At 50.9% G+C, this 23,253-nt stretch overlaps 1 protein-coding gene across 6 annotated transcripts; it reads right to left on the bottom strand.

Moving 5' to 3' along the window:
• Positions 1-267: 267 nt before the first annotated feature.
• zfyve27 (zinc finger, FYVE domain containing 27) lies at positions 268-22,912 on the bottom strand. Of its 6 annotated transcripts, none has more exons than XM_060899150.1 (14): positions 22,752-22,912; positions 21,908-22,263; positions 21,762-21,832; positions 21,457-21,643; positions 17,547-17,642; positions 17,342-17,454; positions 17,076-17,200; positions 16,447-16,518; positions 16,313-16,333; positions 15,777-15,833; positions 14,709-14,850; positions 14,425-14,471; positions 14,260-14,341; positions 268-2,034 (listed from the first exon to the last, which is right to left on the bottom strand). In XM_060899150.1, exons 2-14 carry the CDS (start codon positions 22,126-22,128, stop codon positions 1,967-1,969), a joined length of 1,302 nt encoding a protein of 433 aa, XP_060755133.1. In that variant the 5' UTR covers positions 22,129-22,263; positions 22,752-22,912; the 3' UTR covers positions 268-1,966. The 6 variants fall into 6 exon arrangements, with proteins under 6 accessions (XP_060755133.1, XP_060755135.1, XP_060755136.1 ...); XM_060899152.1 differs by having other exon boundaries at positions 21,908-22,178; XM_060899153.1 differs by having other exon boundaries at positions 21,908-22,167.
• Positions 22,913-23,253: the final 341 nt, after the last annotated feature.

Below are 23,253 nucleotides of genomic sequence, written 5' to 3'. Positions count from 1 at the left end.
ATTAAAAGGGTAGGTGACTTTGGTCGCAAAATTAACATACTTGTCGTTGTCAAAAAATTATGTTTGATATATCATTTTGAAGCTAAAAGACTTCTCTATCTAGTGATACCATTTATATATGTTGTCAAAATATATTGTATTTTATGCCAAAGAATACATCCAGTGGTGGAATGGCACTTTAAAGCAGGGTTTTTTTCTTCAAAAGATACACGCAAACAAAATACAAGCTGCAAAACATATTAAAAGACATGCTTGGAGAGAACAGGCTGATTTCTCTAACCGAGTTTATTGAACTTGTGAAACAGCAAGACAGCTAACTCTACAGAGTCGAGCTCCACGCTGCTCAATCTGTGACAGAGTTAGGTTTAATACAGCCGTGTTACAGTACAGAGATCATACAGTTAAATAAAATATAACATGACATCTTACATTCATTCAGCTGGATCTTAAAAAAAAAGAAGATAAAAACAACGATGATAAAAGAGAGAACGAAAGAAAAGAAAAGGACAGAAACCCCTCGCAAAATCCATTTCCATGAATCTCAATAAAACAGTGATGAGGAGAAGAAACAGAAAACGAGATCACAAACATGACCACGCTGAGAAAATGATGAAGTGGAAAGTGTTGGATGAAACTGGATCCCTGAGGAGTCGTCGCCGTCGTCAATCCTGATTGGCTCAGAAGCCGTGCCCACAATCCAATCCAATCAGCAGCCAGTCATGTGACCGGGACAGGAAATTAAAAAAAAAACAACAACCCGCAAAGAACAGTGTATGTAGCGATGCCACATCTGACAGTAACACTGATGTGCGATACAGGAGATCAGGTCAAAAACAACAACAACAATAATAATAATAATAATAATAATAATGCTGCAGAAGAAATAATCACATTTAATTAGAATTCATTCTTAAATAATCTCAAACCGGGAAAAAAAAAAAAAAGTTCATCAGATATACGCAGATTTACGTAATTAAATAAATAACGAACGAACGAACACAGTTGCACATCCTGACCCGGTTCTGTGAAAACTACTGGTCGTAAATTTCACACGTATGATGAAACCGTTCTCACTTTTTTTCCCCCTCCATCACCTCAGAACCGATTCTCTTCAAAATCCGACCTGCTCTGAAGCGAGAACCTGAGGAGGAGATGTGGGTGGGGCTATTTTATCGCCATAACAACAACTATTATGGAAAGGTCCTGAAGAGTGCTGAAGGTTTCAGACAGAAGAACTTGAAGTACTGAGGATGCTAATGCTGCTAACGACGAACAGAAGCTCCTAGCCACCTATTTATGCTACGTTCATAATTCCAGATGACGGTCGCTGACTTTTAGCATTAGCGCCGTTCCGAAATGTGATGTTTTAACAGCCGCAGTTGAAGATCTGGGGCAGAAACAAATCAAGGAGAGACTCGATCAGAATCGGACATCTAAAGCAACCAGAGCCTGGACTTGTCTGAGCGTCTACAGAAGAGAAAGGATTTGACTTTGGACAGTAAAATATATGTTCTCAAGTCAGAAGAACTCAACACCATCATCATCATCTTATTATTTTAATAAAACACTGACGAGTGATGATGTAATGATTTGTCTTAACTCCAGGGCTGAAGTTATTCCCACAGTCCAGGTCATAACGGGGGGCCAGAACATGTTGCTATGGGAACGGCCAAATCAGTTTACCCGTGTTTTTTGAAACATAGACGGATATAGATGTGCAGTACAGGATGAGGTCACATGACCTACACGCCCCAAATCAGCTGATTTCTTACGATCAGTAACAGAAACACCTACTGAAGGTTTACAGGAAGCAGAGGGAAGGGAGGAGACACGAGGCAGGAAGCAGGATTCCAAGCTGCAGTGCAGGATGATCACGAGACGAGAACCTCACGAGGACGCAGAGCTCCGCCCACCCACAGGTTCAGGTGCTGTGGAGCTTTCTGCTGTAACGGGTTGTTACCGGGTGCTACTTCACACTTAGATAGGTGTTACATGGAGCGCAGACGAACACCGTCTCTCTCTGAGCCTCTGGAGCTGGAGAAAAGAATAGACAGAGAGAGAGAGAAAGAGAGGGATAGATAGAGAGAGATGGATACATATGAAGAAAGAGAGATGGAGAGAGATGGGGAGAGACAGACGGATAGATAGAGACAGAGAGAGATGGAGTGAGATAGACAGAGAGAGATGATGGAGAGACATGGACAGAAAAACAGAGAGAGAGAGATGGACAGAGAGAGATGGACAAAGAGATGATAGAGATGGACAGACAGAGAGCGATGGCGAGAGAGGGACAGAGAGAGAGATGGACAGAGAGAAAGAAATCTACTGATTCTCTTAACCCCTTCAAAAAATGCCAGAACTACATCAACACATGGGTGTGGAATAACATCCCTAATGATGTCCACTACGCTAACGTGGCAGAACGTGACACGGTAGAGATGTACAGTGATGTGACGTGATACTGTAGCGACGTACAGTGACGCTGTAGAGACGTTGCAGTGACGCTGGAGCGACGTACAGTGACGCTGGAGCGGCGATGTAGTGATGTACAGTGATGCTGTGGCGACGTACAGTAACGCTGTAGCGGCGATGTAGTGATGTACAGTGACGCTGTGGCGACGTACAGTGACACTGTAGCGACGTACAGTGACACTGTGGTGATGTACAGTGGGGCTGTAGCGACGCTGTAGCGATGTACAGTGGGGCTGTAGCGACGCTGTAGCTATGTACAGTGGGGCTGTAGCGATGCTGTAGCGATGTACAGTGGGGCTGTAGCGATGCTGTAGCTATGTACAGTGGGGCTGTAGCGATGCTGTAGCGATGTACAGTGGGGCTGTAGCGATGCTGTAGCGACGTACAGTGGGGCTGTAGCGACGTACAGTGGGGCTGTAACTAAGTACAGTGGGGCTGTAGCGACGCTGTAGCGATGTACAGTGGGGCTGTAGCGATGCTGTAGCGATGTACAGTGGGGCTGTAGCGATGTACAGTGGGGCTGTAGCGATGCTGTAGCGATGGACAGTGGGGCTGTAGCGACGCACAGTGGGGCTGTAGCGATGCTGTAGCGATGTACAGTGGGGCTGTAGCGATGCTGTAGTGATGTACAGTGGGGCTGTAGCGATGTACAGTGGGGCTGTAGCGATGCTGTAGCGACGTACAGTGGGGCTGTAGCGACGCACAGTGGGGCTGTAGCGACGCACAGTGGGGCTGTAGCGATGCTGTAGCAATGTACAGTGGGGCTGTAGCGATGCTGTAGCGACGTACAGTGGGGCTGTAGCGACGCACAGTGGGGCTGTAGCGATGTACAGTGGGGCTGTAGCGACGTACAGTGACACTGTGGTGATGTACAGTGGGGCTGTAGCGACGCTGTAGCGATGTACAGTGGGGCTGTAGCGATGCTGTAGCGATGTACAGTGGGGCTGTAGCGATGCTGTAGCGATGTACAGTGGGGCTGTAGCGATGCTGTAGCTATGTACAGTGGGGCTGTAGCGATGCTGTAGCGACGTACAGTGGGGCTGTAGCGATGCTGTAGCGACGTACAGTGGGGCTGTAACTAAGTACAGTGGGGCTGTAGCGACGCTGTAGCGATGTACAGTGGGGCTGTAGCGATGCTGTAGCGATGTACAGTGGGGCTGTAGCGATGTACAGTGGGGCTGTAGCGATGCTGTAGCGATGGACAGTGGGGCTGTAGCGACGCACAGTGGGGCTGTAGCGATGCTGTAGCGATGTACAGTGGGGCTGTAGCGATGCTGTAGTGATGTACAGTGGGGCTGTAGCGATGTACAGTGGGGCTGTAGCGATGCTGTAGCGACGTACAGTGGGGCTGTAGCGACGCACAGTGGGGCTGTAGTGACGCACAGTGGGGCTGTAGCGATGCTGTAGCGATGTACAGTGGGGCTGTAGCGACGCACAGTGGGGCTGTAGCGATGCTGTAGCAATGTACAGTGGGGCTGTAGCGATGCTGTAGCGACGCACAGTGGGGCTGTAGCGATGTACAGTGGGGCTGTAGCGATGCTGTAGCGATGTACAGTGGGGCTGTAGCGACGCACAGTGGGGCTGTAGCGATGCTGTAGCAATGTACAGTGGGGCTGTAGCGATGCTGTAGCGACGTACAGTGGGGCTGTAGCGACGCACAGTGGGGCTGTAGCGATGTACAGTGGGGCTGTAGCGACGTACAGTGGGGCTGTAGCGATGCTGTAGCGACGTACAGTGGGGCTGTAGCGATGTACAGTGGGGCTGTAGCGATGCTGTAGTGATGTACAGTGGGGCTGTAGCGACGCACAGTGGGGCTGTAGCGATGTACAGTGGGGCTGTAGCGATGCTGTAGTGATGTACAGTGGGGCTGTAGCGATGTACAGTGGGGCTGTAGCGATGCTGTAGCGACGTACAGTGGGGCTGTAGCGACGCACAGTGGGGCTGTAGCGACGCACAGTGGGGCTGTAGCGATGCTGTAGTGATGTACAGTGGGGCTGTAGCGACGTACAGTGGGGCTGTAGCGATGCTGTAGCGATGTACAGTGGGGCTGTAGCGATGCTGTAGAGATGTACAGTGGGGCTGTAGCGATGTACAGTGGGGCTGTAGCGATGCTGTAGCGACGTACAGTGGGGCTGTAGCGACGCACAGTGGGGCTGTAGCAATGCTGTAGCGATGTACAGTGGGGCTGTAGCAATGCTGTAGCGATGTACAGTGGGGCTGTAGCGATGTACAGTGGGGCTGTAGCGATGCTGTAGCGACGTACAGTGGAGCTGTAGCGATGCACAGAGGGGCTGTAGCGATGCTGTAGCGATGTACAGTGGGGCTGTAGCGATGCTGTAGCGACGTACAGTGGGGCTGTAGCGATGCTGTAGCGATGTACAGTGGGGCTGTAGCGATGCTGTAGTGATGTACAGTGGGGCTGTAGCGATGCTGTAGTAATGTACAGTGGGGCTGTAGCGACATACAGTGGGGCTGTAGCGATGCTGTAGCGATGTACAGTGGGGCTGTAGCGATGTACAGTGGGGCTGTAGCGATGCTGTAGCGATGTACAGTGGGGCTGTAGCGATGCTGTAGTGATGTACAGTGGGGCTGTAGCGACGCACAGTGGGGCTGTAGCGACGCACAGTGGGGCTGTAGCGACGTACAGTGACACTGTGGTGATGTACAGTGGGGCTGTAGCGATGCTGTAGCGATGTACAGTGGGGCTGTAGCGATGCTGTAGTGATGTACAGTGGGGCTGTAGCGACATACAGTGGGGCTGTAGCGATGCTGTAGCGATGTACAGTGGGGCTGTAGCGATGCTGTAGCGACGCACAGTGGGGCTGTAGCGACGCACAGTGGGGCTGTAGCGACGCACAGTGGGGCTGTAGCGACGTACAGTGACACTGTGGTGATGTACAGTGGGGCTGTAGCGACGCTGTAGCGATGTACAGTGGGGCTGTAGCGACGCTGTAGCGATGTACAGTGGGGCTGTAGCGACACTGTAGCTATGTACAGTGGGGCTGTAGCGACGCTGTAGCTATGTACAGTGGGGCTGTAGCGACGCTGTAGCTATGTACAGTGGGGCTGTAGCGATGCTGTAGCGACGTACAGTGGGGCTGTAACTAAGTACAGTGGGGCTGTAGCGACGCTGTAGCGATGTACAGTGGGGCTGTAGCGATGCTGTAGCGATGTACAGTGGGGCTGTAGCGATGCTGTAGCGATGTACAGTGGGGCTGTAGCGATGTACAGTGGGGCTGTAGCGATGCTGTAGCGATGGACAGTGGGGCTGTAGCGACGCACAGTGGGGCTGTAGCGATGCTGTAGCGATGTACAGTGGGGCTGTAGCGATGCTGTAGCGATGTACAGTGGGGCTGTAGCGATGTACAGTTGGGCTGTAGCGATGCTGTAGCGACGTACAGTGGGGCTGTAGCGACGCACAGTGGGGCTGTAGCGATGTACAGTGGGGCTGAAGCGATGCTGTAGCGATGTACAGTGGGGCTGTAGCGACGCACAGTGGGGCTGTAGCGATGCTGTAGCGACGTACAGTGGGGCTGTAGCGATGCTGTAGCGACGTACAGTGGGGCTGTAGCGATGCTGTAGTGACGTACAGTGGGGCTGTAGCGATACTGTAGCGACGTACAGTGGGGCTGTAGCGACGCACAGTGGGGCTGTAGCGATGTACAGTGGGGCTGTAGCGATGCTGTAGCGATGTACAGTGGGGCTGTAACGATGTACAGTGGGGCTGTAGCGACGTACAGTGGGGCTGTAGCGACGTACAGTGGGGCTGTAGCGATGCTGTAGTGATGTACAGTGGGGCTGTAGCGACGCACAGTGGGGCTGTAGCGATGTACAGTGGGGCTGTAGCGATGCTGTAGTGATGTACAGTGGGGCTGTAGCGATGTAAAGTGGGGCTGTAGCGATGCTGTAGCGACGTACAGTGGGGCTGTAGCGATGCTGTAGCGACGCACAGTGGGGCTGTAGCGATGTACAGTGGGGCGGTAGCGATGCTGTAGCGATGTACAGTGGGGCTGTAGCGATGCTGTAGCGATGTACAGTGGGGCTGTAGCGATGCTGTAGCGATGTACAGTGGGGCTGTAGCGATGCTGTAGTGATGTACAGTGGGGCTGTAGCGACGTACAGTGGGGCTGTAGCGATGCTGTAGCGATGTACAGTGGGGCTGTAGCGATGCTGTAGAGATGTACAGTGGGGCTGTAGCGATGTACAGTGGGGCTGTAGCGATGCTGTAGCGACGTACAGTGGGGCTGTAGCGACGCACAGTGGGGCTGTAGCAATGCTGTAGCGATGTACAGTGGGGCTGTAGCAATGCTGTAGCGATGTACAGTGGGGCTGTAGCGATGTACAGTGGGGTTGTAGTGATGCTGTAGCGACGTACAGTGGAGCTGTAGCGATGCACAGTGGGGCTGTAGCGATGCTGTAGCGATGCTGTAGCGATGCTGTAGCGACGTACAGTGGGGCTGTAGCGATGCTGTAGCGATGTACAGTGGGGCTGTAGCGATGCTGTAGCGATGTACAGTGGGGCTGTAGCGATGTACAGTGGGGCTGTAGCGATGCTGTAGCGACGTACAGTGGGGCTGTAGTGATGTACAGTGGGGCTGTAACGATGCTGTAGTGATGTACAGTGGGGCTGTAGCGACGCACAGTGGGGCTGTAGCGACGCACAGTGGGGCTGTAGCGACGCTGTAGCGACGTACAGTGGGGCTGTAGTGACGCTGTAGCGACGTACAGTGGGGCTGTAGCGACGTACAGTGGGGCTGTAACGACGCTGTAGCGACGTACGGTGGGGCTGTAGCGATGCTGTAGCGACGTACGGTGGGGCTGTAGCGACGCTGTAGCGCCGTACAGTGGGGCTGTAGCGACGCTGTAGCGACGTACAGCAACGCTGTAGCGATGTACAGTGGGGCTGTAGTGACGCTGTAGCGACGTACAGTGGGGCTGTAGCGACGCACAGTGGGGCTGTAGCGATGTACAGTGGGGCTATAGCGATGCTGTAGTGATGTACAGTGGGGCTGTAGCGATGTACAGTGGGGCTGTAGCGATGCTGTAGCGACGTACAATGGGGCTGTAGCTACGCACAGTGGGGCTGTAGCGATGTACAGTGGGGCTGTAGCGATGTACAGTGGGGCTGTAGCGATGTACAGTGGGGCTGTAGGGATGCTGTAGCGATGTACAGTGGGGCTGTAGCGACGTACAGTGGGGCTGTAGCGACGTACAGTGGGGCTGTAGCGATGCTGTAGCGACGCACAGTGGGGCTGTAGCGATGTACAGTGGGGCTGTAGCGATGCTGTAGCGATGTACAGTGGGGCTGTAGTGATGTACAGTGGGGCTGTAGCGACGTACAGTGGGGCTGTAGCGACGTACAGTGGGGCTGTAGCGACGCACAGTGGGGCTGTAGCGATGCTGCAGCGATGTACAGTGGGGCTGTAGCGATGTACAGTGGGGCTGTAGCGATGTACAGTGGGGCTGTAGCGATGCTGTAGCGACGTACAGTGGGGCTGTAGCGACGCACAGTGGGGCTGTAGCGATCCTGTAGCGACGTACAGTGGGGCTGTAGCGACGCACAGTGGGGCTGTAGCGATGTACAGTGGGGCTGTAGCGATGCTGTAGCGATGTACAGTGGGGCTGTAGCGATGTACAGTGGGGCTGTAGCGATGCTGTAGCGATGTACACTGGGGCTGTAGCGATGCTGTAGCGACGTACAGTGGGGCTGTAGCGACGCACAGTGGGGCTGTAGCGATGTACAGTGGGGCTGTAGCGATGCTGTAGCGATGTACAGTGGGGCTGTAGCGATGCTGTAGTGATGTACAGTGGGGCTGTAGCGACAGACAGTGGGGCTGTAGCGATGCTGTAGCGATGTACAGTGGGGCTGTAGCGATGCTGTAGCGATGTACAGTGGGGCTGTAGCGATGCTGTAGCGATGTACAGTGGGGCTGTAGCGATGCTGTAGTGATGTACAGTGGGGCTGTAGCGATGTACAGTGGGGCTGTAGCGATGTACAGTGGGGCTGTAGCGATGCTGTAGCGACGTACAGTGGGGCTGTAGCGATGCACAGTGGGGCTGTAGCGATGCTGTAGCGATGTACACTGGGGCTGTAGCGATGTACACTGGGGCTGTAGCGATGTACACTGGGGCTGTAGCGATGTACAGTGGGGCTGTAGCGATGCTGTAGCGACGTACAGTGGGGCTATAGCGATGTACAGTGGGGCTGTAGCGACGTACAGTGGGGCTGTAGCGACGTACAGTGGGGCTGTAGCGATGCTGTAGTGATGTACAGTGGGGCTGTAGCGATGTACAGTGGGGCTGTAGCGATGCTGTAGCGATGTACAGTGGGGCTGTAGCGATGTACAGTGGGGCTGTAGCGATGTACAGTGGGGCTGTAGCGATGCTGTAGCAATGTACAGTGGGGCTGTAGCGATGCTGTAGCGACGTACAGTGGGGCTGTAGCGATGCTGTAGCGACGTACAGTGGGGCTGTAGCGACGCACAGTGGGGCTGTAGCGATGTACAGTGGGGCTGTAGCGATGTACAGTGGGGCTGTAGCGACGTACAGTGGGGCTGTAGCGATGCTGTAGCGATGTACAGTGGGGCTGTAGCGATGCTGTAGCGATGTACAGTGGGGCTGTAGCGACGTACAGTGGGGCTGTAGCGACGTACAGTGGGGCTGTAGCGATGCTGTAGCGACGCACAGTGGGGCCGTAGCGACGCACAGTGGGGCCGTAGCGACGCACAGTGGGGCCGTAGTGATGCTGTAGTGATGTACAGTGGGGCTGTAGCGATGTACAGTGGGGCTGTAGCGATGCTGTAGCGACGTACAGTGGGGCTATAGCGACGCACAGTGGGGCTGTAGCGATGTACAGTGGGGCTGTAGCGATGCTGTAGCGACGTACAGTGGGGCTGTAGCGATGCTGTAGCGACGTACAGTGGGGCTGTAGCGATGTACAGTGGGGCTGTAGCGATGCTGTAGCGATGTACAGTGGGGCTGTAGCGATGCTGTAGCGACGCACAGTGGGGCTGTAGCGACGCACAGTGGGGCTGTAGCGACGCACAGTGGGGCTGTAGCGATGCTGTAGCGACGTACAGTGGGGCTGTAGCGATGCTGTAGCGATGTACAGTGGGGCTGTAGCGATGCTGTAGCGATGTACAGTGGGGCTGTAGCGATGCTGTAGCGATGTACAGTGGGGCTGTAGCGATGCTGTAGCGATGTACAGTGGGGCTGTAGCGATGCTGTAGCGACGTACAGTGGGGCTATAGCGACGCACAGTGGGGCTGTAGCGATGTACAGTGGGGCTGTAGCGATGCTGTAGCGACGTACAGTGGGGCTGTAGCGATGCTGTAGCGACGTACAGTGGGGCTGTAGCGATGTACAGTGGGGCTGTAGCGATGCTGTAGCGATGTACAGTGGGGCTGTAGCGATGCTGTAGCGACGCACAGTGGGGCTGTAGCGACGCACAGTGGGGCTGTAGCGACGCACAGTGGGGCTGTAGCGATGCTGTAGCGACGTACAGTGGGGCTGTAGCGATGCTGTAGCGATGTACAGTGGGGCTGTAGCGATGCTGTAGCGATGTACAGTGGGGCTGTAGCGATGCTGTAGCGATGTACAGTGGGGCTGTAGCGATGCTGTAGCGATGTACAGTGGGGCTGTAGCGATGCTGTAGTGATGTACAGTGGGGCTGTAGCGATGTATAGTGGGGCTGTAGTGATGCTGTAGCGACATACAGTGGGGCTGTAGCAACGCACAGTGGGGCTGTAGCGATGTACAGTGGGGCTGTAGCGATGCTGTAGCGATGTACAGTGGGGCTGTAGCGATGTACAGTGGGGCTGTAGCGATGCTGTAGCGATGTACAGTGGGGCTGTAGCGATGCTGTAGCGACGTACAGTGGGGCTGTAGCGATGCTGTAGCGATGTACAGTGGGGCTGTAGCGATGCTGTAGCGATGTACAATGGGGCTGTAGCAATGTACAGTGGGGCTGTAGCAATGTACAGTGGGGCTGTAGCGACGCACAGTGGGGCTGTAGCGATGCTGTAGCGATGTACATGGGGGCTGTAGTGATGCTGTAGTGATGTACAGTGGGGCTGTAGCGACGTACAGTGGGGCTGTAGCGACGTACAGTGGGGCTGTAGCGATGCTGTTGCGATGTACAGTGGGGCTGTAGCGATGCTGTAGCGATGTACAGTGGGGCTGTAGCAATGCTGTAACGATGTACAGTGGGGCTGTAGCGATGTACAGTGGGGCTGTAGCGATGCTGTAGCGACGTACAGTGGGGCTGTAGCGACGTACAGTGGGGCTGTAGCGACGCTGTAGCGACGTACAGTGGGGCTGTAGCGACGCTGTAGCGACGTACAGTGGGGCTGTAGCGACGTACAGTGGGGCTGTAGCGACGCTGTAGCGACGTACAGTGGGGCTGTAGCGACGCTGTAGCGACGTACAGTGGGGCTGTAGCGACATACAGTGGGGCTGTAGCGATGTAGCGACGCTGTAGCGATGTACAGTGGGGCTGTAGCGATGTACAGTGGGGCTGTAGCGACGCTGTAGCGATGTACAGTGGGGCTGTAGCGATGTACAGTGGGGCTGTAGCGACGCTGTAGCGATGTACAGTGGGGCTGTAGCGATGCTGTAGCGATGTACAGTGGGGCTGTAGCGACGCTGTAGCGATGTACAGTGGGGCTGTAGCGACGCTGTAGCGACGTACAGTGGGGTTGTAGTGACACTGTAGTGATGTACAGTGGGGCTGTAGGTGATGTACAGTGGGGCTGTAGCGACGCTGTAGCGATGTACAGTGGGGCTGTAGCGATGCTGTAGCGACGTACAGTGGGGCTGTAGCGACGCTGTAGCGACGTACAGTGGGGCTGTAGCGACGCACAGTGGGGCTGTAGCGATGCTGTAGCGATGTACAGTGGGGCTGTAGCGATGCTGTAGCGACGTACAGTGGGGCTGTAGCGACGCTGTAGCGACGTACAGTGGGGCTGTAGCGACGCACAGTGGGGCTGTAGCGACGCTGTAGCGATGTAGCGACGCATGTAGCGATGTACAGTGGGGCTGTAGCGATGCTGTAACAATGTACAGTGGGGCTGTAGCGATGCTCTAGCGATGTACAGTCGGGCTGTAGCGATGCTGTAGCGACGTACAGTGGGGCTGTAGCGACGCACAGTGGGGCTGTAGCGACGCTGTAGCGACGTACAGTGGGGCTGTAGCGACGCTGTAGCGACATACAGTGGGGCTGTAGCGACATACAGTGGGGCTGTAGCGACGCTGTAGCGACATACAGTGGGGCTGTAGCGACGCTGTAGCGACATACAGTGGGGCTGTAGCGACGCTGTAGCGACATACAGTGGGGCTGTAGCGACGCTGTAGCGACATACAGTGGGGCTGTAGCGACGCTGTAGCGACATACAGTGGGGCTGTAGCGACGCACAGTGGGGCTGTAGCGACGCTGTGGGGCTGTAGCGACGCTGTAGCGATGTACAGTGGGGCTGTAGCGACGCTGTAGCGATGTACAGTGGGGCTGTAGCGATGTACAGTGGGGCTGTAGCGACGCTGTAGCGATGTACAGTGGGGCTGTAGCGACGCTGTAGCGATGTACAGTGGGGCTGTAGCGACGCTGTAGCGATGTACAGTGGGGCTGTAGTGATGTACAGTGGGGCTGTAGCGACACTGTAGGTGATGTACAGTGGGGCTGTAGCGACGCTGTAGTGATGTACAGTGGGGCTGTAGCGACGCTGTAGTGATGTACAGTGGGGCTGTAGCGACGCTGTAGTGATGTACAGTGGGGCTGTAGCGACGCTGTAGTGATGTACAGTGGGGCTGTAGTGACGCTGCAGTGACACTGTAGTGATGTACAGTGGGGCTGCAGTGACACTGTAGTGATGTACAGTGGGGCTGTAGTGACACTGTAGTGATGTACAGTGGGGCTGTAGTGACACTGTAGTGATGTACAGTGGGGCTGTAGTGACACTGTAGTGATGTACAGTGGGGCTGTAGTGACACTGTAGTGATGTACAGTGGGGCTGTAGTGACACTGTAGTGATGTACAGTGGGGCTGTAGTGACACTGTAGTGATGTACAGTGGGGCTGTAGTGACACTGTAGTGATGTACAGTGGGGCTGTAGTGACACTGTAGTGATGTACAGTGGGGCTGTAGTGACACTGTAGTGACACTGTAGTGATGTACAGTGGGGCTGTAGTGACGCTGCAGTGACACTGTAGTGATGTACAGTGGGGCTGTAGTGACGCTGCAGTGACACTGTAGTGATGTACAGTGGGGCTGTAGTGACGCTGCAGTGACACTGTAGTGATGTACAGTGGGGCTGTAGTGACACTGTAGTGACACTGTAATGACACTGTAGTGATGTACAATGGGGCTGTAGTGACACTGTAGTGATGTACAGTGGGACTGTAGTGACACTGTAGTGATGTACATTGGGGCTGTAGTGACACTGTAGTGACACTGTAGTGATGTACAGTGGGGCTGTAGTGACACTGTAGTGACACTGTAATGACACTGTAGTGACACTGTAGTGATGTACAATGGGGCTGTAGTGACACTGTAGTAATGTACAGTGGGGCTGTAGTGACACTGTAGTGACACTGTAGTGATGTACAGTGGGGCTGTAGTGACACTGTAGTGATGTACAATGGGGCTGTAGTGACACTGTAGTGATGTACAGTGGGGCTGTAGTGACACTGTAGTGATGTACAGTGGGGCTGTAGTGACACTGTAGTGATGTACAGTGGGGCTGTAGTGACACTGTAGTGATGTACAATGGGGCTGTAGTGACACTGTAGTGACACTGTAGTGATGTACAGTGGGGCTGTAGTGACACTGTAGTGATGTACAGTGGGGCTGTAGTGACACTGTAGTGATGTACAGTGGGGCTGTAGTGACACTGTAGTGATGTACAGTGGGGCTGTAGTGACACTGTAGTGATGTACAGTGGGGCTGTAGTGACACTGTAGTGATGTACAGTGACGCTGTAGTGACACTGTAGTGATGTACAGTGACGCTGTAGTGACACTGTAGTGATGTACAGTGACGCTGTAGTGACACTGTAGTGATGTACAGTGGGGCTGTAGTGACACTGTAGTGATGTACAGTGGGGCTGTAGTGACACTGTAGTGATGTACAGTGGGGCTGTAGTGACACTGTAGTGATGTACAGTGGGGCTGTAGTGACACTGTAGTGATGTACAGTGGGGCTGTAGTGACACTGTAGTGATGTACAGTGGGGCTGTAGTGACACTGTAGTGATGTACAGTGGGGCTGTAGTGACACTGTAGTGATGTACAGTGGGGCTGTAGTGACACTGTAGTGATGTACAGTGGGGCTGTAGTGACACTGTAGTGATGTACAGTGGGGCTGTAGTGACACTGTAGTGATGTACAGTGGGGCTGTAGTGACATTGTAGTGATGTACAATGGGGCTGTAGTGACACTGTAGTGATGTACAATGGGGCTGTAGTGACGCTGTAGTGATGTACAGTGACGCTGTAGTGACGCTGTAGTGATGTACAGTGATGCTGTAGTGACACTAGTGATGTACAGTGATGCTGTAGTGACACTGTAGTGATGTACAGTGATGCTGTAGTGACACTGTAGTGATGTACAGTGACGCTGTAGTGACACTGTAGTGATGTACAGTGACGCTGTAGTGACACTGTAGTGATGTACAGTGACGCTGTAGTGACACTGTAGTGATGTACAGTGATGCTGTAGTGACACTGTAGTGACACTGTAGTGATGTACAATGGGGCTGTAGTGACGCTGTAGTGATGTACAGTGATGGAGTTCTGACCTGTAGCTCCCATACTGGACCTGAGCACTTTGTAGGAACAGCAGCGAGAACACAAGCTCACACCACAGTTAGGGCAGGACCGCTGTAACACATCCAACAATCACACCGTCATCAGGGCTACAATCAACAACCCGATTACACCGGGGTCTCGTCTAGAGAACCTACCCTCTTCTTTAACACGGAGAACGCTGCAGCACAGCTGGAACAGTTACCTACAGAGAGAGACAGAGAGAATATAATTCAGACTGAGTGTCGGATTAAATACATTAATTCTTTGGGTAAGTGAGAGGGGGATGAGGGAAGGAGGGAATCAGAGAGAGAGAGGGAAGAGAGAGGGAATAATAAAGAGTAGGTGGATGACAGAGTGAGTGAGAGAGTAAAGGAGTGAGTGAGTAACAGTTTCAATGTGAGAGTGAATAACTGAGTGAGTGAGTGAGTGAGTCTCTGACCTGTGGGGTTGGTGGGTACACGCTTGCGGAGTCTCTCAGTGAGTTTGGACACTCGGCTGCGTATCGGCTCATTCCTGCTCAACAAGCCGTTATCAGACACAGAGTCATAATCGGCTCCGCCCACCGCCACATCATCATCATCCTACAGCCAACAGAGAGACAGACAGACAGACATTACCATATTTTCTGGACTTTTCCAGACTCTCCGGAGTACAAGACACACCTCCTCTAACTACATTCTGAAGAGAAAAAGACATCTATGCCACTGCACTATATGATCCAGCAACAGACTCAATAATTATATATTATACACACACAAGGTTTGTAGTACCGTCTCTAAACCAGCACTCCAGCGCCCCCTACTGGTGTGTCATGTAATTTAGTTTAGTGTTGGAGCAGCGAAACTGCTTTAAACACGCTAATAAATTAGCACAGAATAGTAATTACACCAACACAACAAGGGTAAGAGTGTAATACAGTAGCAAGTGTGTCTTATATTCCAGAGGACTTTACCCCACCCAGGGACACACTCTCGCGCACGCGTGCACACACACCTTCACCAACCATAATGCAGGATTATTACCACACCCACATCCAGTGGAGTTCTCCAAACAGTAGCCGAGTCGTGTTAGGAGTCCGTCAGGTGGTCTCGAGTCGAGAGAAACCTGCACACTGCCTTTAGAGAGGATGAAGAGCTGATTTAAGGGAACGAGTGACTGATTAACATCAGCAGCGGAGGTGGACGAGTAGGTCATATCACACCCTGACTCACACCTCAGACAGACAGACAGAGTGTGCAGGGTTCTCTCTCTGACCGAGACATCAGGAGAGGAGTTAAATGTGTGTGTGTGAGACATTAAAGCCACAGTCTGTCGTTAAAACCGATTGTTTTTTTTTTTTTTTACCCCCAACACAATCCATCCAAGCTCTGGTAATTACACCACACACACAGGTAGGAACCAATCAGAGTGCCCCAGTGACATCGCTGTGAGTACGAGCCAATAAAGAGAGGAAAGATTTCAGAGAGGCGTGGTGAGAACACCCAGAGTGACGGGGTGGGAGGGGCACCTTATGAATTACACGTCTCCACAGGGCTTTGGTCAGCCCAGTGATTGTAGACGACTCCTACAGCCAAAAAAGGGGGTGGTTACACAGGGATATGCTCCGCCCCTTTTTAGAGTGAAAGTCTGGTGTGGTTTGAAATGTTGTATATTGAAGTATAAACACAAAAAGTTTAAAGAATAATAAAAAATAAAAAAAAATAAAAAAAATCACAAGCATTTTTCATTGCAATTATCTGTTGCATTCATTCAGTGTACACAAGCTCGTATGCATGGCAATATTCACATGCAACACACACACACACACTCAGTGCTTCATGCAACTTTCAGGACTTCCTTTCCACAGAGGAAGTGACTTAAGTCAGAACAGCTACTTACCACAAAAGCCAGCTGAGATTCCTTTAAGGCAAAGTAAAGCAGTGAGCCACACACACACACACACACACACACACACACTATCCTAGTTCCTCATTACATAAACAGGTACATGCTACCACTCAGAGATGTAATTCCCCCTCCGCTCCTCTAGAGGGAGCCACTCACCTGCAGGACCAGCTGGTTCTCCTTGTGCAGCACAGACAGCACAAGTCAGACACAGTGGATTAGATGTGACATATAAGCAGAGAGGCAGAGAGAGAGAGAGGGAGCGCAGGATAAAGCTACAGGGGTCTCTGTACCTCTATGGCGTCTCGAAACTCATCATCAGGCTCCGCCTCCTCTGCCTCCTCCACACTTCCTGGTGACAGATCCTGCACAGAGACACATAATAACCGACCACACTCCTTTACCCAAGCTCTCTTTTTCACTCTGTATGCGTTTCTAGGTTTAAAAAAAAAAGGTTTCATCATGATAAATAAATAAATAAATATTGGATAGATAGATAGATAGATAGATAGATAGATAGATAGATAGATAGATAGATAGATAGATAGATAGATAGATAGATACGTTTTATGCACAAATTCCAAAAGTGACATCACAAATCATGAATGCGGAGAGGAATGTAGTTTCACCAGTGTAAAAACACACATTAATGCACAGTACATCCATCAATTAATATCTTTTACTTATTAATCAACTCAACTATAAATAATACATTTTCTATGAAAAAACAATACGTTTGTAATATTGAAGATGACTCACAAATAAAATCTCATTAAACACCTATGAAGGTACAGAAGCCCTTTTTAATCTTTCTTATCCTTAAATCTTTATTTATACATGCCCCGCAATTTGCATACGGGAACATGATTGGCTCTTCTATTTTATGATGCAATAACTCTTTTCTTTTCCATCTCTGTCTCACCTCCAGACTGGTGGGAGTAGGGGTTCGGTCTGACACGTGGCTCGGGTCTGGATCGCTCTTTTCTGTCTCTCCTTCTGCAGGCTGGACCGGAGGCGAGCGGAACAAGTCCTTCAGCTGCAACACAACTACACACACACACACACAGTCAGCATAAACCAACATGGTAAATTAGTACACTCGCTCCGATTTTACACTATAGAGACAATGTGTGTGTGTGTGTGTGTGTGTGTGTGTGTGTGTGTGTGTGTGTGTGTGTGCTGACTGACGCCTGCAGAAGTCTTTGTTCCAGATGAAGAGGGTGCTGTTGATGAGAGACAGACTCCAGCCCACAGGAGCCGTGTACAGTAAACACACTGTCGTCAGGAGGAAGCCGTAAAACCTGCACAGAGCCAGAGGAACACAGCGAGTGCTCTTTAAGTCCGTCATGTCCATCAGTCATACAGGAAGTGTGTAACAGTGTGTGTTACTCACAGTGAAGAGGCTGTGTGACTCTCCCAGTACAAGACCTTATACACAGACTCTGCATACATACACGCCTGAGTCAGGAACTCATCCAGCCTCTTTAATCTGCAGCGCACGCGCACACACGCACACACACACACACACACACACACACACACACACAGAACAAACATCATTTCTGCATCTTCACCTGTCTAACCTGGGAACTCACAATCATGGCTGCTCACTAATGGCTCTGAATGCAGAGAGATGGCGTATCCAACACTTCTAATCTTTTTAAATGCTCATTACACTTTCACCTCACTAACATGGCTGCTTCCCAGTGGCTTTGACCTCAGCAAGATGGCTGCTCAGTATTGGCACTGCCATCAGAAAAATGACTTCTCACTCAGGGCTCTGAATCACTTAACTGGACCTGGCTGAAGTTCCCAACCTCGCTCGGAAGGGCTGATCCCTGACCACTCCAACCTCGCTCGGAAGGGCTCATCTCGGCTGGTTGCAACCTTGCTTGGATGGCTGACCTTGGACAGCTCCAACCTCGCTCGGGATGGCTGACCTCTGACGGCTTTAACCTCCCTCTTAATGGATGACCTCTGACGACTTTAACCTCACTCTTAATGGATGACCTCTGACGACTTTAACCTCGCTCTTAATGGCTGACCTCTGACGGCTTTAACCTCACTCTTAATGGATGACCTCTGACGGTTTTAACCTCGCTCTTAATGGATGACCTCTGACGGCTTTAACCTCGCTCTTAATGGATGACCTCTGACGGCTTTAACCTCGCTCTTAATGGATGAACTCTGACGGCTTTAAACTCGCTCTTAATGGCTGACCTCTGACGGTTTTAACCTCCCTCTTAATGGCTGACCTCTGACGGTTTTAACCTCGCTCTTAATGGATGACCTCTGACGGCTTTAACCTCGCTCTTAATGGATGACCTCTGACGACTTTAACCTCGCTCTTAATGGATGACCTCTGACGGTTTTAACCTCGCTCTTAATGGCTGACCTCTGACGACTTTAACCTCGCTCTTAATGGATGACCTCTGACGACTTTAACCTCGCTCTTAATGGCTGACCTCTGACGGTTTTAACCTCGCTCTTAATGGATGACCTCTGACGGTTTTAACCTCGCTCTTAATGGATGACCTCTGACGACTTTAACCTCGCTCTTAATGGCTGACCTCTGACGGTTTTAACCTCGCTCTTAATGGATGAACTCTGACGGCTTTAAACTCGCTCTTAATGGCTGACCTCTGACGGTTTTAACCCCGCTCTTAATGGATGACCTCTGACGACTTTAACCTCGCTCTTAATGGATGACCTCTGACGGTTTTAACCTCGCTCTTAATGGATGACCTCTGACGACTTTAACCTCGCTCTTAATGGATGACCTCTGACGGTTTTAACCTCGCTCTTAATGGATGACCTCTGACGACTTTAACCTCGCTCTTAATGGATGACCTCTGACGGTTTTAACCTCGCTCTTAATGGATGACCTCTGACGACTTTAACCTCGCTCTTAATGGATGACCTCTGACGGTTTTAACCTCGCTCTTAATGGATGAACTCTGACGGCTTTAAACTCGCTCTTAATGGCTGACCTCTGACGGTTTTAACCTCGCTCTTAATGGATGACCTCTGACGACTTTAACCTCGCTCTTAATGGATGACCTCTGACGGTTTTAACCTCGCTCTTAATGGATGACCTCTGACGACTTTAACCTCGCTCTTAATGGATGACCTCTGACGGTTTTAACCTCGCTCTTAATGGATGACCTCTGACGACTTTAACCTCGCTCTTAATGGATGACCTCTGACGGTTTTAACCTCGCTCTTAATGGATGACCTCTGACGACTTTAACCTCGCTCTTAATGGATGACCTCTGACGGTTTTAACCTCGCTCTTAATGGATGACCTCTGACGACTTTAACCTCGCTCTTAATGGATGACCTCTGACGGTTTTAACCTCGCTCTTAATGGATGACCTCTGACGACTTTAACCTCGCTCTTAATGGATGACCTCTGACGGTTTTAACCTCGCTCTTAATGGATGACCTCTGACGACTTTAACCTCGCTCTTAATGGAGGACCTCTGACGGTTTTAACCTCGCTCTTAATGGATGACCTCTGACGACTTTAACCTCGCTCTTAATGGATGACCTCTGACGGTTTTAACCTCGCTCTTAATGGATGACCTCTGACGGTTTTAACCTCGCTCTTAATGGATGACCTCTGACGACTTTAACCTCGCTCTTAATGGATGACCTCTGACGGTTTTAACCTCGCTCTTAATGGATGACCTCTGACAACTTTAACCTCACTCTTAATGGATGACCTCTGACGGTTTTAACCTCGCTCTTAATGGCTGACCTCTGACGGTTTTAACCTCGCTCTTAATGGATGACCTCTGACGGCTTTAACCTCGCTCTTAATGGATGACCTCTGACGGTTTTAACCTCGCTCTTAATGGATGACCTCTGACGGTTTTAACCTCGCTCTTAATGGATGACCTCTGAAGACTTTAACCTCGCTCTTAATGGATGACCTCTGACGGTTTTAACCTCGCTCTTAATGGATGACCTCTGACGGTTTTAACCTCGCTCTTAATGGCTGACCTCTGACGGCTTTAACCTCCCTCTTAATGGATGACCTCTGACGACTTTAACCTCGCTCTTAATGGATGACCTCTGACGGCTTTAACCTCCCTCTTAATGGATGACCTCTGACGGTTTTAACCTCGCTCTTAATGGATGAACTCTGACAGCTTTAACCTCCCTCTTAATGGCTGACCTCTGACGGCTTTAACCTCCCTCTTAATGGATGACCTCTGACGGCTTTAAACTCGCTCTTAATGGCTGACCTCTGACGGCTTTAACCTCGCTCTTAATGGCTGACCTCTGACGGCTTTAACCGCGCTCTTAATGGATGACCTCTGACGACTTTAACCTCGCTCTTAATGGATGACCTCTGACGGCTTTAACCTCGCTCTTAATGGATGACCTCTGACGACTTTAACCTCGCTCTTAATGGATGACCTCTGACGGCTTTAACCTCGCTCTTAATGGATGACCTCTGACGGCTTTAACCTCGCTCTTAATGGATGACCTCTGACGGCTTTAACCTCGCTCTTAATGGATGACCTCTGACGGCTTTAACCTCGCTCTTAATGGATGACCTCTGACGGTTTTAACCTCGCTCTTAATGGATGACCTCTGACGGCTTTAACCTCGCTCTTAATGGATGACCTCTGACGACTTTAACCTCGCTCTTAATGGATGACCTCTGACGGCTTTAACCTCGCTCTTAATGGCTGACCTCTGACGGCTTTAACCTCGCTCTTAATGGATGACCTCTGACGGTTTTAACCTCGCTCTTAATGGATGACCTCTGATGGCTTTAACCTCGCTCTTAATGGATGACCTCTGACGGCTTTAACCTCGCTCTTAATGGCTGACCTCTGACGGCTTTAAACTCACTCTTAATGGATGACCTCTGACGGTTTTAACCTCGCTCTTAATGGATGACCTCTGACGGCTTTAACCTCGCTCTTAATGGATGACCTCTGACGACTTTAACCTCGCTCTTAATGGATGACCTCTGACGGGTTTAACCTCCCTCTTAATGGCTGACCTCTGACGGCTTTAACCTCGCTCTTAGTGGCTGACCTCTGACGGCTTTAACCTCCCTCTTAATGGCTGACCTCTGACGGCTTTAACCTCGCTCTTAATGGCTGACCTCTGACGGCTTTAACCGCGCTCTTAGTGGCTGACCTCTGACGGCTTTAACCTCGCTCTTAGTGGCTGACCTCTGACGGCTTTAACCTCGCTCTTAGTGGCTGGCCTCTGACGGCTTTAACCTCGCTCTTAATGGATGACCTCTGACGGCTTTAACCTCGCTCTTAATGGTTACTCACAGGCCCTTAACTTCCATCATGGCTTCCTGGCGGGTCATGCGGACGGTCTGCAGTTCTCTGCGCTGTACTGCGTGATGCCTCTTTTTCTGCACGGCTGCGTCGCTGGCATCAGCCTGGCAACGGTCACCAAGGTAACCCAGCACAGCGGGGACAGAGACCACCAACAGGAGAAGCGAGAACCAAACCACTAAGGAAGAGAAAAACAATTCAAGCCTGTCACAAGGACGAAGGCATGGCCTCTGTTCCTGACTGTCACAAGGATGAAGTCATGGCTACCTTTTTGTTGGTGTGTTTTTGTGTCTCACCTTCACTCAATGTGATGAAGAGGATGTTCAATAGGATGCAGCAGAAGAGAGAACACAAAGGCATTCTCCACCTACACACACCAAAATCCTTAGCACAAATATCCATAAGTCTGTTCTCCATTCTAAAAATCTCATTATTCACCCACCCGAGCAAGTATCGCAGGACCTCCACCACATCAGTAACCGGTTCCAGAAAGATGGCCATACGCTTGTATGAAACCACCATATTGAAGAGGTCAAAGGTCACAGTTCGAGGGCTACCCAGGTCAGACGTGCCGTCCAGGGAGGACGTGTCTTTACTGGGCACCTGGCTTGGCTCTGTTCGCTCCCCTGTAGCGGGCAGAGTCTCCTGACTGCCCGGCTGCATCCTCACACTCGCTCGCAGTTACCCCAGGGGTCAGCTGCACTTATACAGCACTGTTTAATCAGTATTAGAGGGCTGGATCTCACGCTCACTCTCACACATTTGTATTTGATATGCAGCAGATCCTTTTCTGTCAGTCTGTGTAATCAGTTATTAGTTGACTATAAATTAAACAGTATGAAATACATATTGACCCCAATGCTTAACAGTGCTAGTGTTTATATCTACATGAACAGAATTTATTTATTTATTTTAACCCTCCTGCTCATCTCTGAATATTCACCGTTTCATAATACAGCTCCGTTGTTTTGATGGACCCTAGCAAACCCAAATATCGCGATACTTTCGATTCAAGTATCGCGATACATCCGTCATATCAAACTCTTAACTGTAAAATCGAACATTCTTGAAACTCTGATACAATTAGCAAAGCATACTACTACTGATAATAATAATAATAATAATAATAATAATAATAATAATAATAATAATGAGATAATAATAATAATAATAATAATAATAATAATAATCGCTCGCTAGTCCGCGGTTTCTATGAGCAGTCAGTTCCTATAATTAGCTTAGCTAGCTAGCATCCTCAACGGTGCTGGTTTTTGTTGTTTCTTTACCTTTCCTTGTGTTTTCACGCTTCACAGCGCAGTGTGTGAGAGATGAGCACCTCTACCTCCATCCAAAACTCTCTGACAACGTTTAGAATTTTCGATCAATCCGCTTAACAGCAACAGTAAACGACGATTCATTCCGGATTTCCAAACTACTTCCGCATTGCGCAGGGTGACGTGTCGATCACAGAGACCCGGATGAAAGCTTCACTCAGCCCACAGAGACAAACACCGATCGCACCGATTTGGCCTTGGATCCACCTTTGTCATCTCATCTCATCTCATCTCATTATCTCAAGCCGCTTTATCCTTCTACAGGGTCGCAGGCAATCTGGAGCCTATCCCAGCTGACTACGGGCGAAAGGTGGGGTACACCCTGGACAAGTCGCCAGGTCATCACAGGGCTGACACATAGACACAGACAACCATTCACACTCACATTCACACCTACAGTCAATTTAGAGTCACCAGTTAACCTAACCTGCATGTCTTTGGACTGTGGGGGAAA

The sequence above is a fragment of the Neoarius graeffei genome, chromosome 18 (assembly GCF_027579695.1).
Source record: "Neoarius graeffei isolate fNeoGra1 chromosome 18, fNeoGra1.pri, whole genome shotgun sequence".
Lineage (NCBI taxonomy): Eukaryota > Metazoa > Chordata > Actinopteri > Siluriformes > Ariidae > Neoarius > Neoarius graeffei.
Note: the sequence above shows the minus strand (reverse complement) of the source record. Positions and strands in the feature narration are given on the sequence as shown.

Bases quoted from the DNA above. Each gene is read 5' to 3' on its own strand.
- zfyve27 (XM_060899150.1), bottom strand. From the start codon at position 22,128: ATGCAGCCGGGCAGTCAGGAGACTCTGCCCGCTACAGGGGAGCGAACA. The intron at 16,334-16,446 runs GTACAGAGACCC...GTGCTGCACAAG, and splicing joins AGTTTCGAGACGCCATAGAG to GAGAACCAGCTGGTCCTGCA. The intron at 14,342-14,424 runs GTAGGTTCTCTA...GATGTGTTACAG, and splicing joins TCTCCGTGTTAAAGAAGAGG to CGGTCCTGCCCTAACTGTGG.